This window comes from Lycorma delicatula, chromosome 6, assembly GCF_047948215.1.
Source record: "Lycorma delicatula isolate Av1 chromosome 6, ASM4794821v1, whole genome shotgun sequence".
NCBI lineage: Eukaryota > Metazoa > Arthropoda > Insecta > Hemiptera > Fulgoridae > Lycorma > Lycorma delicatula.
In genome coordinates this window covers 7,740,555-7,757,485 of record NC_134460.1, presented here as the reverse complement: position 1 = coordinate 7,757,485, position 16,931 = coordinate 7,740,555, and the positions used below count along the sequence as shown (strand labels likewise).

Genomic DNA, 16,931 nt, shown 5'->3' with positions numbered 1-16,931 from the left:
TTCTAAAAAGTTAAAAATATCTTTGAAAATAATTTATTAGGTGTAACAGAGAAGAATCTTTAAAACACAAAGTCTGGTTATATTAAACATATAACCATAAACAAGAAGTAAGATAAACAGTTTCATTTCTAATTATCAAATAAAATTATAAACTAGGTGAAATTAATAAAAAAAAAATTTAATTGCAGTTAAATAAACTATTTTAAAATTCATCTCGTAAATATTACATAATGTTATGAATGATTTGAATAGTATAGTGTACTGCCTAGAAAATCAGGTATATAAAGGAACATATTTACCAACAATATAGGCTATAAGAAAAACTAAAGATTTCTTTCTATAAAGGTTCAGTGTAATTAAAGAAACACATCTGTAACTGAGTAGAGCTGCCCTGGAATTACACCAATCATTCATATTAAACAACATTTTTCTAATTTCCATTTGTTTTTTTTTTTACAAAGATATAGTTATTATGCCATACTCTATGTGCTTAGTAAAGGATGTTTTTTTATCTTGTATGTAAAAAGAATTTTCCTTTTATTTCTTGATACCTGAAGTTTTTTCTGAATATCAGATCATTTTGGTAAAATGCCTCGTTCTTTAAGACAAGTCAGATCAAAGATTAGATACATGCTAAATACAATAAACAGTTTCAATTTGAAACCAAACTCTTTGTATATGGTGTGTGTGTGTGTGTGTTTTGGTGAAATCTGTTCAAAAAGTATCATACCTATCTTTTTCTTGAAAATTACTTGAATGTGATCAGTAAAGTTTGGTAAAAGTGCAGGACTATGTGCCACGTGTATTTTTTGTAATTGCATAGAGGATGTCATTTGTTATTCAGCAGCTATTGCATGCATGAGTTTTGCAGGGCTTGTTGCAATTTTATTTTGTGCATAATGATGATATACACTAAACATTATTATATCAAGTTCTGCCAAAAGCTTAGTGAAACACAAAGAAAAACGATTAAGAAGATTAAGCAGACTTTTGGGAGTGAAGCTACAGGGGTAATAAATATTACAGAATGGAATAATAATTTTCAAAATAGTGACACTTCAGTTGAGAGTGAACAACACACCAATAGGATATTAACAAGCCGAACTCCAAATATCATTAACAATATATGCAATTTGACATGGAAAATCATCTGTTGACTAAGAAATTACAAAGGACATTGGGATTAGTGATGAGTTCACCTGATTTTAAAGGATGAATTGAGCTTGTAGACACAGACCATGAAATTTGTGCCAAAGTTGCTTTACTTGAGCAGAAAAAGATTTGTTTTGATGTTGCATAGTAGTATACCAATGTGATCCTAAATCTGTTAAGACCATGTTGTCGATGAATCTTGGGTATATGGATATAACCCAGAAACGAAAGCTCAGTTGACAGTTATCAGGATTTCCATGCACACTGGAAAACCTGGAATTTGAAAAATCTTTAAGTTCTGGAAATTTCTTGGAATTTGAGCTTATTTGTCATAAAATATTTATTACTGATGTAGAAATTTTGCAAAATTTTACTTATTTTTCCATACTATTATTTTAACCAAGTTCATTTTTTAGTAGAATATATTCTGAAAATAAGGGAGGTTGAAAGATATCTAATTTTATTATTTCTATCATTAGTTTTATTATCTTTGTCAATCAAAAAAAAAAAAATGACAAATAAAAAAAGTATGAGTTTCATAAAATACCTTGAAATTTTTATCTATGTCTCCACATACAACAAACAATTTTTCCACATTCACTAAATGTGTTTCACTGACTTTATTAAATTTAAGTTTCACTGACTCTACTAAATTGAAGTTGTAGAAAAAAATTGATGATCAATATCATTGATGCTTTTTTTATGCTTAACAGATGTGTAGGATTTTGAGTGTAATTTTTTAGCTGTTACTGATCTTTTTAATGCCTAAATAAATCACCATCATTTCCAAGGCCAAAGAAAGCAAGACAAGTGAAAATGAAGCTGACTGTTTTTTTTTTAATTTCCTCAGAGTTGTGCAACCCAAGTATGCCCCAGAATTCTAAACTATCAAGAAACAGAACTCTCTAAAGGATCTCCATTACCTTTGTCATGCAGTTTGGTGCAAGAGATTGGATCTATGGAAATTACATAAATGTCAGTTGCATCATAACACACACGCCTATTTGTCACATGTAATCCAGAACTTCAAATACAGAAAGTATTTATTCTGTATAGCCAAATACAGAAATCCTCAGTTCACTAGAACCTAAGACATATTTTTGAAATCACTACTCACCAGATATGGCTCCTTGTAATTTCTGGTAACTTCAAATGCTTCTGAAAGTGTTCTGATGTCACAGCTGGGAGATATAATGATGAATGTGATAGCACAACTTGTAGAAATATCAAAAGAGATGTACAAAAAATATTTTCAGTATTATGATAAGAGGCTATTTTGTAGGAAACAAAGATTTATAGCCACTTGGTCAATGGTCAGACAGATTTTGAACAAACCTTGTATTTATGTTTTATTTTATAAAGTTTAGTAATAATTATTAATTTTCTGTTTTTAGATTGCTGAAAACAGTGATATATTAAGCAACAGTATTTTGAAGACAGAATTCAAAAGAATGTCACAGTTTATGACTCATCCTATTTTTAACACTTATCATTCTGAAACAAGAATTGTAAGATATATGAAGTCACTAGAAAACAAAGATATTTCTTTAGTTCATTCTATGATTCCACTGGTTTGTATTTTCTGATTTGTCTAAATAAACTTAGAATAGTTAAAAAATTGTTCTATGCAGTTAGGCTCTAGGAAGTGTTTTTTTCATTTTTTCCAGGAATAAAAATATTAACCCACCGGCTTGGTCTAGTGGTGAACGCGTATTCCCAAATCGGCTGATTTGTAAGTCGAGAGTTCGAGCAAACTCGAGAGCCCTAGTAAAGTCTAGAGTCCTAGTAATGTCAGTTATTTTTACACGGATTTGAATAATAGATTGTGGATACCAGTGTTCTTTGGTGGTTGGTTTCAATTAACCACTCATCTCAGGAATAGTTGAACTGAGATTGTACAGGACTACACTTCATTTACCCTCATACATATCATCCTCATTCATCCTCTGAAGTATTATCTGAAAGGTAATTACCGGAAGCTAAACAGGAAAAGAAAGGAATAAAAATTTAAAAAAGTGAACAGAATTAAAATAAAGTTTAGTGCTGTCTCTAACATTATTTTTATCCTCTGTTCAAGATTTTATCTATGTTGGGTCATCTGAAATACTTCTAATTTTTGTCCTGCACTATCTTTCACCTGCTGCTGCACATTTGCAGTGTTCTTTTTTGCAAGTTCTTACATCTTCCACTGCTATCATAAACCATCTTATTGCTCTAACTGTACTTCTCATTGCTTACAGTCTCATGTTTACTCCATCCTTTTTCTCTTCTCTACTATACTTCTCTTAAACTGATTTGGCAACCTCTGCATTACTTTTCTTTTCATTATTCAATATCAATTACTTTTATTATATTTCATTCTAGCCCTGCTAAATGAACCTGTTAGGTTTTCACAATATTTTGTATTTCCTCTAGATTATCATAATTGATTTGGCTGTTATTTTCTGCTTTTCCTAGCATTGTTATTCTTCCCGTTCGTATTTGGCAAATATCAAAGTATCGCCATTCTCAAAACTACTTTTAGCAATCACTTAATGCCAAAAGTAGTTTTTAGAATGGAGGTACTCCATAACGCATCGACTACAAATGAGTGACAGTGCTAGAAAGGGCAAAAAACAATATTCAAATTGACCTGTCAGGTTCATTTTACCTTGTATTTTCTCCGCATAAAAGGACTAATTCTAGCTGAGATTTGTCACCAATAAATTAGTGATTACAGTACGGTAAAGATATTACGAGTAGACAAAGCATGGAAGATCAGTTCATTTAAAGAAAGAACAATGGATGTTAATGATGAACAAAATTCACTGATGAGCTAATAAAGACAATTTCAGTGATAGACATTCAGTAATTAATCGGTATACTTCTTGAGCAGGGCTTGGTAGAATTAAGAACTGTTCTTTATTAGATCTCGACTAAAATTGTAGGCTATTAGAAATATTATGTAGAGTGTACCCAAAAATTTTGCTGACATTTATCTACAAGTTTTTTGTTTTTGTTTTTTTTTTTGCTACGGAAAACAAAGAAAGCTTTCTAAACTTTACAGTAATAGCAGATGAAACAAAGACTATTTTACCTATAAATAAACTATTTAAACATCTTGGCAATTTGACACTTCCTGGCAATTTTTAAACAAATATATTAGGGAATTTGATAAATGTTACAGCTTACAATGAACTAAATAATTTTGATGTATGATTAAAAACGTGTAGTAAGGAATTTTGGTTTAAGGTTAGCCTCCAATTCCATACTCTTATTTACTATACAAAGTTGTTGGAGACCATCAAGTGAGAAATTTTAGACAATTCCTCTAATAGATGTAATCTTATACAAATAACTGTATGTATATACGTGACATAATCTTAGTGGCAAGGTGCAAAAATGAGATATCCAGTCTAAAAAATACTAGGAAGATTAACAGTATATTATGAAAAACAAATCACTTAGATTCAAATCCTGGGAACACCTCATTTTGACCTACATTTTTGTAACAGAGAACACGTCTTAATATAAGTAGATAAATGACATTCAAACACCAAAGTATACGGGTGTTATGATGGACTTGACCCTATTTGTTATGCATCATTGTCTAAGTTCAAGGTAAATTAGTGGAAAAAATTGAATTATTTGTTAAATTAACAGAGGGGAAGTATAATCAGAAGTCCTTTGCTTGATGACTTTAGTGCTTTGTTTTGCAGCAGGTGGTTATCCAACATCCAAACAGCAAGTGTCTGCATATATCATGCATTTGTTTGGTACTGAATAAATACATTTGAATAGTTAGTAGGTGCTTGAGATTGATACAAATTCAGAAAAAATTATTTTTTGGTCAGGGTAGCACTTCTATACTTCAATTACCAATTACATTATTACTAGCAAAGAATAAGATGAGAGATTTAAGACTTGCATTCTACAATCATTTCATTTCTACCTCTCCTTGTTGGCCTAAGAGTGATTTTTTTCTTTGAATGAATATCATTCATCGGATCAATGAGGCTCATGGTTCTGAAAGGCTTATCATATTGAGGCTCTCATGTTGTTATATGGAGAAACTGTTCTGTAGGGTTTGAACTGATGGTTGTAGGGTTATGAATGGATAATGGTACCTTTTATAAAACTCTTCTTTTTTACCTATTACTATTCCTTGGGCAGTAGTGGGCTCCAAGAGAAAATCAGAGTGAATTCCTCCCTGTATTTCTTCTGCCATCTTTGTGTGGATAATTCTGACCGACATCTTTGACATCAAAGCTGTTGGTCTGTAGCATAGTTATCATGATGCCAAGTTCTCTCGGGCATGCTTTACTGTGCTGCAAGAACTGGACACTTGAAAACCATGTGTTCTGCGATATCCTCTCTTCTGCAATAATTACACTTGGCTGAGGGATTCAATGCTTATGTAAACAAGTATGCTTTAAAGTAACTGACCGATCAGGAACTGAGTTAAATAGTACCCCCAGTTTTCCATGCTTTGTGGTCCAGCCATCTCCGTAGATCCAGTATTAGTCCCTATGTCTATCTTTTTTCTTTTTTATTTGCTTCCAGGACTGTTGTTAGATATTGATGTCCAGCTATCTTTTTGTCAACTTATCCTATACCATAAACAATGTCTGGACAGCATTAATTAACTAAGAGCAGACAATTCTGAATGCAGAAACAATATGGTAGAGTGTGATTAAATCTTAAAAGGATGCTGAAGAAGATTACTGTACTACCTGAATGAACAAATGAAAGACTTCTTTGACTGAAGCATAGGTCTGATAGAATAATTTCAAATCCTGACAGCAATTTTCCATGCTCTCAGTTTACATATGCTCTGCTTGAATAGTTCCATGTCACATTATTCAGAGATAAGAAATGGTTTTCAGTATGGATGGGATGGAAAAGTAATTTTGTTGAGTGTATATTTGAACTTGATTTAATAAAATTGTTAAATAGTAGTAATATGCTACTCTCCTCCTAGGAAAAGTCTTTGATCTCCAGAGGGATTATGGGTGGAATGGGCATCTGTTGTACTTTCCTAAGCTTGTGGGTACCAATTTTTTAGTGTTTTATTTTCTTTTTATCTCTTCCTGGGTAAATTCCTATTTATTATCACTCCTTTTTATCATTGATCTTTCCATGTTCTGTGAGTTTAGGACAGGTGCACTTAAGTCTAATATAAAAAAGGTACAGTTCTAAAATTACTCCCCTTCATGTGATTCATGGATTTAACAAAGATGTCGACTTGTGTTTTAAATGCATGATTTATGTTAATAAAAGCATTTTTTAATCTTTTATACAGGGTTCATGCACAATGAAACTGAATAGTACTACTGAAATGATGCCTTGCAGTTTTAAGGAATTTACTGATTTACATCCATTTGTACCAAAAGAACAAGCTCAAGGTTATCAGCTTATGTTTACTGAATTAGAAAAGGATCTTTGTGAAATAACTGGCTATGATAAAATATCCTTTCAACCTAACAGGTAAAATTTCTGTGTATAAATTAAGATTAAGACCAGTTTTCTCAGATTAGAATGCCTTGAATGTTCAATATGCAAATCATTGTTTTTAGTCTTTTATTTTAATTTCAAATTAATTAATTTGTTAATTAATTCATATGTATTTTTCCTCTATACTTACTCTTATGTATTCATATAGATTATTACATTAAAAAATTAATAAATTTAATAATTTAATCTAATAGACCTAATAAATAAAATCTATTTTACTAAAATAAAGCAAATCTAAAAACATAATTACTGAAGTGTTTAAAACTAAAAAAAATCTGACAACACAGGTTTCTGATACACGACTTACACTTACAGTAAAATTTAAAATATTTATTATTTTATTTAAATATAATATTTTTTTCATTTATTTAATTCAATGATTCTAACTAAAGTGCGCACGCAAAACGTATTTAATTTGCGCGGGTGTGGCGATACTAGCTGCGACGGTCGACACTAACTAAACTAATGTTATTTCACAACTTACATAGAGCAAATTTTGCTTGTACTGTCGGCAGACTGGTGTAGCCAAAAGGCTTAACACACCGGTTGTACGAACAGATGAAGTTCGGTGCTGATTTTAAATAATTAAAGTCATAAGTTGATGTTATTGTCAAATTCCATATTATATTTGAAAATACTTATGTATGAATAAATTAAATGTTTAATATACTCGAAATATTAAATGAATTATTTATATATTATTAAATGTTTATTGTAATTGAATTATGAACTGGAACTGCTATTTAATGCAATTATACAAGAATAATGCGATTGCCATTTGTAGGCGCCTGGAACTGAACAAGAGTGATGACTGAAGAATGAATAATGACCACAAGAATGACGATGGACTTGCTTAAATAATGTTGCTGGATCCGCTGCTTTGTCAGGAGTCGAGTGCATTCGAAAGGAGCCGAGTGATGTATAAGGAACTACTGAATTGTCAGCAGCCAAGTGCGTATGAAAGAAGCCGAGTGCTCTGTAAATATTCGAATGAATCTGAACGAAGCCGAAGATATTTAAATTTAAAAATCCTATTAAATACATTAAAGCTCCAACATTTAAACGATAATAACAAAATATGAATTTGTAAAGAATATTTAAAAATTAAAGTAACCTAAGTCTGAATACAAGGTACCGAGTCAACCGGGCGATCAAGTTCCGAGACCCGGCCAGATGAAGTTACTTTTTTACACTTAAATATTATTCATTTATTTAATTCTACCACTCACCTGTGACATCACAACATTGCAGACGACTACAATAGTGATGCTGCAAAAAATTTTTTTTTCAAATATTATTTTTAATTGTTAACAAATGTGTTAGAAAAATATGACCTTAATTAGGCGAAGTCTCGAGGTACTGAGGATGATCTTGTTCTGCAGCATCACCTCTTGACCGTTTAAGTTGAAATTTTGACCAAGTTTTGGTCAAAATCGGTCTGGTAGTACTGGAGATATAATGGTGATTTGGTGATTTAGAGGCCAACACCAAACACACAAAAATTAACGTCTGAAAAATTTCTATCTGGTTTTTAGGTTCCTTAGGTATCAAAATGTTAAGATCCAGTGAAAACTGCATATGCCCAAATTGGACTGATTACAGTACTTTACTTTCTAGAACTACAGCTCTGCTATAGCACTTTCTAGACAGGAAAGTAAAAGATAAAGGACTAAATGTTTTTTAGGGAAATTTTTTAATCCTAATTTATTTTAATATAATTTTGGAATATTTAGCAGTTATTTTTATCTAAAAAATAATTGACTATTATTTATAATAATTGAATATTATTATGTATGTGTTGTTCATTTTTATTTAAGAAAACAAACACTAAACCATGTTCAGGGTTGAATCTGATTATTTCCTTGCAAATTAAACCAGATGCAATGAAGAAATACTCTGAATAAAAGGAGCAGTATTGCTCTTTTGATAGTAGGATAAAATATTCAGAAATAACATTTTTAAGCAAGGATTCCAATGTTCAAAGATGTTTTGAGAGTTTTAGAAGCATACAATATGCTTTTCTGTTGGATGTAGTGTTCAGTGCTTAGGACAGTGCTGTAATGTAGAAGTTTTATGTTGTAGTGTTATATTTGAGTTGTCAAATCTCAAATTCTTTTTAGTATTACTTGTAGGATAAATGTGTTACAGTTTATGGGAAAAAAGGAATATTAAGAAATAATTTTAACTGTTATTTTATTAGTTTTATAAAATTTGACAACTTTGTGAATTGAATGCTTCAGTATTTGTGTAACTCTTTTTTTTTCAAAGTATTACTTTTAATTCTATTGGTCTCCAATTACCTTTGAATATTTTTCATCAAAATTAATTTATTTCCTTTTCAAATTAAATATTGTACTCATATGGTAGATGAGAACTTCATTACAATCCTGCACTTTACAACATGATATTGTCTTTGACAAATGAGACTTGACATATATCTCATTACTTTCCTTTGTCAAATATCTTGTATCGTCATTGACAATACACAAACTGTATTTTTAATTAAAGTTTTTGAAATAATCTGAATAATTCTATTCTAATAGTAGGTTCAGGTAAAATTTTGGATGAAAGAGCAGAAAACTGAATTTTTTAATTTTTAAGAAAAGTTTTATTAACATTTTTTGTTGTTTGTAAAATCAATAATCTTTGAAATATTTGCAAAAAGATCTCATTTTACCTCCGTTTACTGCTCACTCTTTCAACTTCTTTGAACTACATATTGATTAGGAGTCTGCAGAGAATCTTAATAACCTCTAAATTCTTAATAAATATTAAAACTATACTTTTAAAAGAGAAAAGTCAATTTCTCCTAATTATTTCCGTACAATCTCTTTTTGGTCTATTTTTAATGTACTATAATGAATTAGGCAATGTTTAAAATTTCCCTTGTGTCACAAACAGAGAAAGAAAGCCTTATTTAATTTTTACCACACCTATGATGTTGTTTTTAATTTTAAAGGTCAAATGAATTATTTTAGTTTTCAAAGTATATTTAGATATATTTTGTTTTATAATGTTTGTTTACAGTGGTGCCTAGGGTGAATCTGCTGGTCTTAGAGCTATTCAGACATATCATGCATCACTTGGTGAAACTCAGCGTGATGTCTGTTTAATACCAGTTTCAGCTCACGGTACAAATCCTGCGTCTGCACAAATGGCTGGTTTCCAAAGATGGCAGTATTGAAATAGAACAATTAAAAGAAAAGGTTATATTTTTATTTATGTTATATCATTGTTACTTTAAATCATTGCCAGGTCCCTCATTCCTAATCTATTATTTTCAGAAGATTAATTTTTAATGGTGATCAATTTCATAACTGAAATAATTTTAAATTTATTTTATAAACTTTAGCCCCCTATGAACATAAAAACAGTTCTTGTGTGTGTGTTGGCTAGGAGAGAAGAATACTCATCCCCTTCTATGTTATTCCTGAAATCTTCTCTCCTTTTGTCTGTTCTTTTGAGAAACTGTTTTTTGTCTGTGGTACTTCTATTACAAAATGAGACTTCCTGGTTTCCCTCTGGATAACAGATTTATTAAGTAGAAAAAACCTGCAGCTAAAATTCTAAAAAAAAATATTTGTGTGGAAATTGTTTATTTTTAATCTTTTAATTCCTTGTCCCCAAAAAATGGTTACTTAAACATATACACAGCATGTAAATAACAAAAATACCTCCTGCAACATAGGGAAGAAATCCTCATTTAAAATTTAAAAGAGTACAGGTTTACTTTTTATCCTATTTAGAACAGTACATCTTGAGTGAGTAAATGGTAGAAATTCTATTTTTTTTTGTTGAGATGAATAGCCTGTGTTGGTAAATATTTTAAATGAAGAAATAGAAGATATTGTGAAACAGAGGATTTCAACCATGTACATTGTTAAGAATGCAAATACATTAACGAAGCCTTCAATATTCATTAGCTTATATGTCAAATAATGAATATTATTGAATTTGTTAATACAAGTAATGCCATTCATGTGGCACTTGTATAAATAATATAACTGACAAAAATTGAGGTAATGGGCATAAATCAAAATAAATTAAGCCATTACAGCAAAAGCCTTATTTCTTTTAGTTTTATGTGGAATGTAAAGATAATATCGAATAAAATACACCTTAGAAAAATTATTAGTAGACATAACTTTAATTATACTTACAGTATGTAGATAGCACTCACTTCAATGAATTATTCATTCACCTACCTATGAAAATTGTGGTACAATATCATTTTTTATTATGTTGCTGATATCTTGAGAAAAGGTTACTTGATTTGAATAAACGAGATACCGAAATAAAATTTAGTCTCTCTTTTGAAGATTTTACTTGCTAATTATGGCTATGTTGTTACATAATGCGATTTAGTCAGCTTCTCAAAATTCTACTATATGAAAGTGTCATTAAAATGACATGCTCACTATTTATGATTTGCTCATTCCCCAGTTCTAGAGTTACCTGGATAAATTTATGCTTAGAATGATCCTTAAATCAATAATACCATTGATAAAAGGATCATTTAGCTTGGCCCATTGTTTCTTGAATTTTAAGCAAACATCATATAAAAAAATTTTAACACTTACTGTTGTTTGCTGCTTTGGTCTGCTGTACTGTTTCATATTATGCATAAATTGTAGATATATTGTCTCATTTGTAAGCTAATTTGTCATATAATTTCTTTTTAGAATGTAGTGTAATGATGATAAATGTGTCGTAAATGAGTTCATTAGTTTCATCATTAATTAGTACACTAATAAAATGGTTTTTTACAAGCCCGCCGAACTGTGAATGTGTCCAAACACAAGACATATTTTCTAGCAATGTAATCTCTTTGGAGATTTCACTGTACTCAAAAAATCTTAAAGAAAGCACTCTTTTTTGAATTACGTTTGATTCACTCATCACAGTTTGATGAATATTATCACATTTTTGGATTGCTTCTCTTTTAATGCAATTTATAAATGTGGAGATAACATTTTTAAAATAACATCACTGGGTGATTTGGATGATGAAATGATGTATTTCATAACTCTTTTCTTTTTAAAAAATCTCAGCTAATTTAAGAATGGATATTTTCTTGCAACAGAAACACCTATTTCATGAAATTCAGAACTAAGGTAATGAATTTAAGGAATCAATTTCTTTTCATCTGTTTATAAAATCTAGAAGCAGCAGAATTTAGGATGCCCAAGGAACACCGCTATCACTTTCAGGTCTCCACAAATGTTTCTAATACTGAATCATTACCGACACAAGTTTCATATTTTCTTATGACTTCTTCATATGAGCTAAAGAAATTGAGAGGATATTATTTCGAACATGAAGAAGGACTGTTTTCAAACTAGGCTTTGAGGAGTCTGTAAAAAGACGTCATTGATCAGAATTGCGCATATGTTCAAAAGCTTCAAGTAAAAATTCCACATCATTACAGTAAACTTTCTTGACAGCCTTTATATATAAAAGAATAATTCTTTATATTAAAGAAAATACTTGAATTTTTTTTTTATTCTACTTCAATATTTTGTCTAGGTGATGACAAACAATATAATCTAACGTAGTATTTATATAATTTAAATGGAAGGTATTTTAAATATTTATTTGTTACAGTTATGCAAAGATTAATATGAGTATTGTATGTATACACAAATATGAATGTGTATATATATTTCCTAAACAACATTTTTTGATAAAACTAATTGATTTTCTAGAACTCTATTAACAATAATATTTTTTTAATTTTGAATAATCTAATTATTTTACAATTTTTCTTTTCATTTACAGCTGGAAAAATTTAACAAACGAGTTTCCTGTATTATGATCACATATCCATCTACATTTGGTGTGTTTGAAGATAATGTAGCTGAAATTTGTGAAATGGTTCATAATTTCGGAGGACAGATTAGGTTTTATATATATCATTTAATTAAAAGACTTACCGTTTACAAACTTTATCGAGTTGAAAATTAGATGTATAGAAAATTAAAGATATGTATAAAGGACATTAATTGTGAACACATAAAACAAATACATCTATTTATGCATAGTAATAAAGTTTTTATTAAATGGATAACTGTTTTTTGTCGGTCAACATGAAGAAACAATATTTTTGTTTTTATGTGTTTTAAACAGATTAAAAATGCTTATTTTTTAAAAAAATATATTGATTTTTCTCCAAATGATTTTTTTTTAGGGCTATTATGTGAAACTTATTGCCATTTAATGCTGCAGATGGTACTACAATTAACAAATCCATATTGAAGCGGTTAGGACACAATTCTTAGAAGGCTGAGCTTTACTCAATAATACTATAACCATTGGGCTAAATTTTGGCTATCAGATAGGAAACAGAGTCATAGTTCCAGTACATCTACATAGTTGGTCCAAAGGTTATAGCATCTTAACTAGGAGCTCAGACCTTCACCTAATGGACCATTAATGAAAAGGATGGTTTAAGGAAACCCACTTACATATAATAAAATAATAATTTGCAAATATACTGGTAGTTCAGTTTACCATAAATAATTCTGTTTATAGTACAGTCATATTCTAGGTGTAGACCTTATATTTAACGGTACAGTTGTTTTGCTGAGCAGTACTATGAAACAATAATGTTTGTTATTCTCTGCCAGATGGCCAAGATTATCAGCAGTTTTATTTTAATTTTTCTTTCTTTCACACCTTTTATTCACCCCATTGTTAACTGAAATTATGAAAGTAGTTATATACACAGTCATGTTAAAATAGATAATTCAGTTTAAAAATTAATCTAAACATTTTACAAAGTAAATTTATTAAGAAGTACTAAAATAGTAGTTTTTGTAATGGCACATTGAAATTGTTTACCAGAAAAAAATGTTAACACTTAAACAGTAGATAAATAAAAACTTTGTTCTTAAATATGCTTAAACAATAATTTGTTGCATAACCTCTTAATGAAATTTGAAATCACTTTACCTGGAAAAATAGCCAAAAAATTGGTACATTTTATGTTTAATTTGTACAAGTTTTATTCAAATAATTGAAACTCTCAATAATAATACAAAAAAGAACAAGGTTTAATATAATATAAAACTTAATTTATTCCACTGAGTGGTTTTTAAGATATATTTCTTTATAAACAACCTTTTTCTTTTGCAGTAATATATTAGGAAAGTATTTTCACATGCTGTTAAATGCAGGTTTTATTATAAGATATTATAAGATATTATGATATTAGCCACTTCCTGATTCTATTTTATTGAATAATTTGTCTAATTAAATATTTACTGATCTGTTTTATAGGTATATCTAGATGGAGCTAATATGAATGCACAGGTAGGTCTTTGTAGACCAGGGGATTATGGATCGGATGTATCTCATCTTAATTTGCATAAAACATTTTGTATACCTCATGGTGGAGGAGGTCCTGGTATGGGACCTATTGCAGTGTAAGTGATTGAAATTGTAATTTACTAACAAATATGATTGTAATAGCGGGTTAGTAACTAAAATTTAATTCACTGTAGAATACATACTCATACCAATGCATGTAGTGCAGTAATAGTCCATGCATTACACAGATTTATTAAATAATTTTATGCAATTTTTTTTTTTTTTTTTAGTAAAGCTCATTTAGCCCCATTTCTACCCAATCATCCTGTTATTGATTTAACTGGGGAAGAGAAATCACAAAGTTTTGGTGCAGTAAGTGCTGCACCTTTCGGCTCATCTGCAATTTTACCAATATCATGGGCTTACATTAAGGTAATCAATTATTCATACTGTTAAATATATATATATATATATATATATATATATAAAGAATTTAATAAAATAAATAAATTAACTTTAAAGTAATATAAAAATATTACTTTTATATTCATTTAAATTAAAACCAACACAACATAAATTTTTCAAAAAGATTAACTAATTATATATGATTGCTTTAAAACAAAACATTAAAAAAGTAAAATTAATAATAAATCTAATTTTAATACTTATATAGGTAAACACCTGCTTTATAGTACAATGTGGAAAGAAAAAAATTCTATACAGAAATGAGAAATGGGAATTAAAAAAGCCCAATATTTTCAAAAACAATTAAAATTTTATAAATAATATAATTAAAAAAATCTAATTATGCTGATCACATTAGGGAAAATAGACAAATTTTCAAATATAGAAAACATGCAAACATTGATAACAAAATCTAAATCTGTTACTCTCCAAAAAATGTACATCACAAAATTATGATTTTTGTCAGGAGTATGAAACCTCATCATTTATATATGATCTATATATTAAAAAGAAAAAACAGCTAACCACATTTAAAATAAGCAGATAATTTTCTTCAGTTCAGAGGCAATTTGTATCTTACTCAAGATGCTTTATATCTATCTACCTACATACATAATTTACCTTATGCGCTTTAATCTCTATTCATATTTTTACTTTGAACTATTTTGCTATTACGGCTGTGTATGAATGTATCTTTTCAATATAAGTATTTGAAAAATACAATATGTAATTTCTTTGAAGTTTCATTTACGAATTTAAAGACGTTTTCAAATGGAATATTCCTTTTGTTAATTATATTTTCCAATTCAAAGAAAATAATAAACTTGAAGCTCTTTGTACCTGATTGTAATATATTAATTATTGAATGGAAAAAAATCAGACAAATTTTTAAATTAAAAAAAAAAACATGTCTTTTTTGTTTTTACTTCATTCATAGTAATAATAATAATTCCCTGTTCAGAGTTGAAAGAGAGACAGTAACAATTCCTGTCTTTTTTATGGTGGAGACATATGTAAAGCACTAGAGGTATAAAGGCACCCGTAAGAGTTGTTTTCTCTGAAAATAATGATAACTGTACACCAAGTTCATGTGGTAAACAGAGTGAAGGAGTCATTTGTAGGGTTGAATATCGGTAGCAGTTTGATGGGCTTAGTGTATCGATATGCCTTATTTATTTGGCTTGAAGAGAAGGCAGTGGAAAATCACTTCATTCCTCACTTTCCTTAGTAGTAAGCTATGTATGGTATTTTTTTTTTTGGAGAGTGACATTTTTGGGAGAAACTTGAAACTCATGTCAAGTTTTGCCTGTACCCATTTCATTTATGACACCTAAAATTTATTTATTTTAGCAAACAGCCTAATTATAATTACAGTTACAATACTAATGAAAGATGAATTTTGTAGCATATGAAAAATGTCAGGCCTGACTAGGATTAGAATGCAGGGCCTCTATGGTGATGAATGCAGGACTTTCATGGAGATCAGCATAGTGGTAATAATAATGATGATGATAATTATTTAAATCAAGACTGAAGATGCTGTAATTATTGAAATAATACCTTCATTTCATGAGTTCTCTTATGTTATTGTATTATTTTTTCATTAATTTGTATTGATTTATACTTTTATATTATTTTTCACTACTTTTTTCAGATGATGGGTGCAAAAGGTCTTCGTAAAGCAACACAAGTTGCAATTTTAAATGCAAATTATATGAGTAATCAGTTAAAAGAATATTACAAAACTGTTTATCGCAGTCCTAAAAGTGGTTTAGTAGCACATGAATTCATTATTGATGTTAGAGAATTCAAAAAAACTGCCAACATTGAGGCTGTGGATATTGCTGAACGACTTATGGATTATGGTAAGGCATGAATGAAATATTTTTTTTTCTGTATTATAAATGGTCTGCAGCATTACAACTCATTTGTATCGAACACTTTTTAGAACATTTAAAATAGCATAAAATAAAACATATTACATTATAGCACTTAACTGTTAGGTGAAACAAAAAAATGATGATACAAGAATATGCTCTTCATGACATAGAGAGCTACTGAAGAAAACATATTTTTATAGTTTTTTCTTTTGTATTGTCAAAATTCAATAATAATGAAATAAGTATTAGTACAACTGAAACTATACAGGCTTTTAGATTTAAATCTGGTATGAGTGAATCAAGGAAGTTTGCTTTTTATTTTGAAAAGCCAGTCACTTTTTTTCATTTTTATCTTCTTATTTTATAATGATTGCTAATCTTTTTGTATTTCTATGTCTAGAAAGTACTGTTTTTATATTTTATTATTATAATAGGGCTATTGCATATTCTCTTAATCACATTGATCAAAAAATTTTTACCTACATTTTTAAGGACAGGCTGTGTTGGTGTAAGGCTTTTCTATCATCCGCTACGATCGATCTGGCTTAAATTGTATTATACGTTTAGGAAATATAAATCGTGTAATATAGTTTTTGTTTGCAAATATTTAAAAAGGCAGGAATAAAAATTCTG

The 16,931-nt window shown here is 29.2% G+C and overlaps 1 protein-coding gene across 6 annotated transcripts in view; it reads left to right on the top strand.

Moving 5' to 3' along the window:
- LOC142326450 (glycine dehydrogenase (decarboxylating), mitochondrial-like) overlaps positions 1–16,931 on the top strand; it is a 158,763-nt gene that overhangs the window by 118,163 nt on the left and 23,669 nt on the right. For all 6 annotated transcript variants that reach the window (XR_012756787.1, XR_012756790.1, XR_012756789.1 and 3 more), the window contains 4 exons: positions 2,547–2,723; positions 13,924–14,069; positions 14,244–14,385; positions 16,073–16,283. Coding sequence is in view for 2 of the 6 variants with exons in the window: in XM_075368977.1 (XP_075225092.1) it covers positions 2,547–2,723; positions 13,924–14,069; positions 14,244–14,385; positions 16,073–16,283 (676 nt within the window). In the remaining 4 variants the exon portion in view is untranslated. The remainder of the gene's footprint in view (positions 1–2,546; positions 2,724–13,923; positions 14,070–14,243; positions 14,386–16,072; positions 16,284–16,931) is intronic.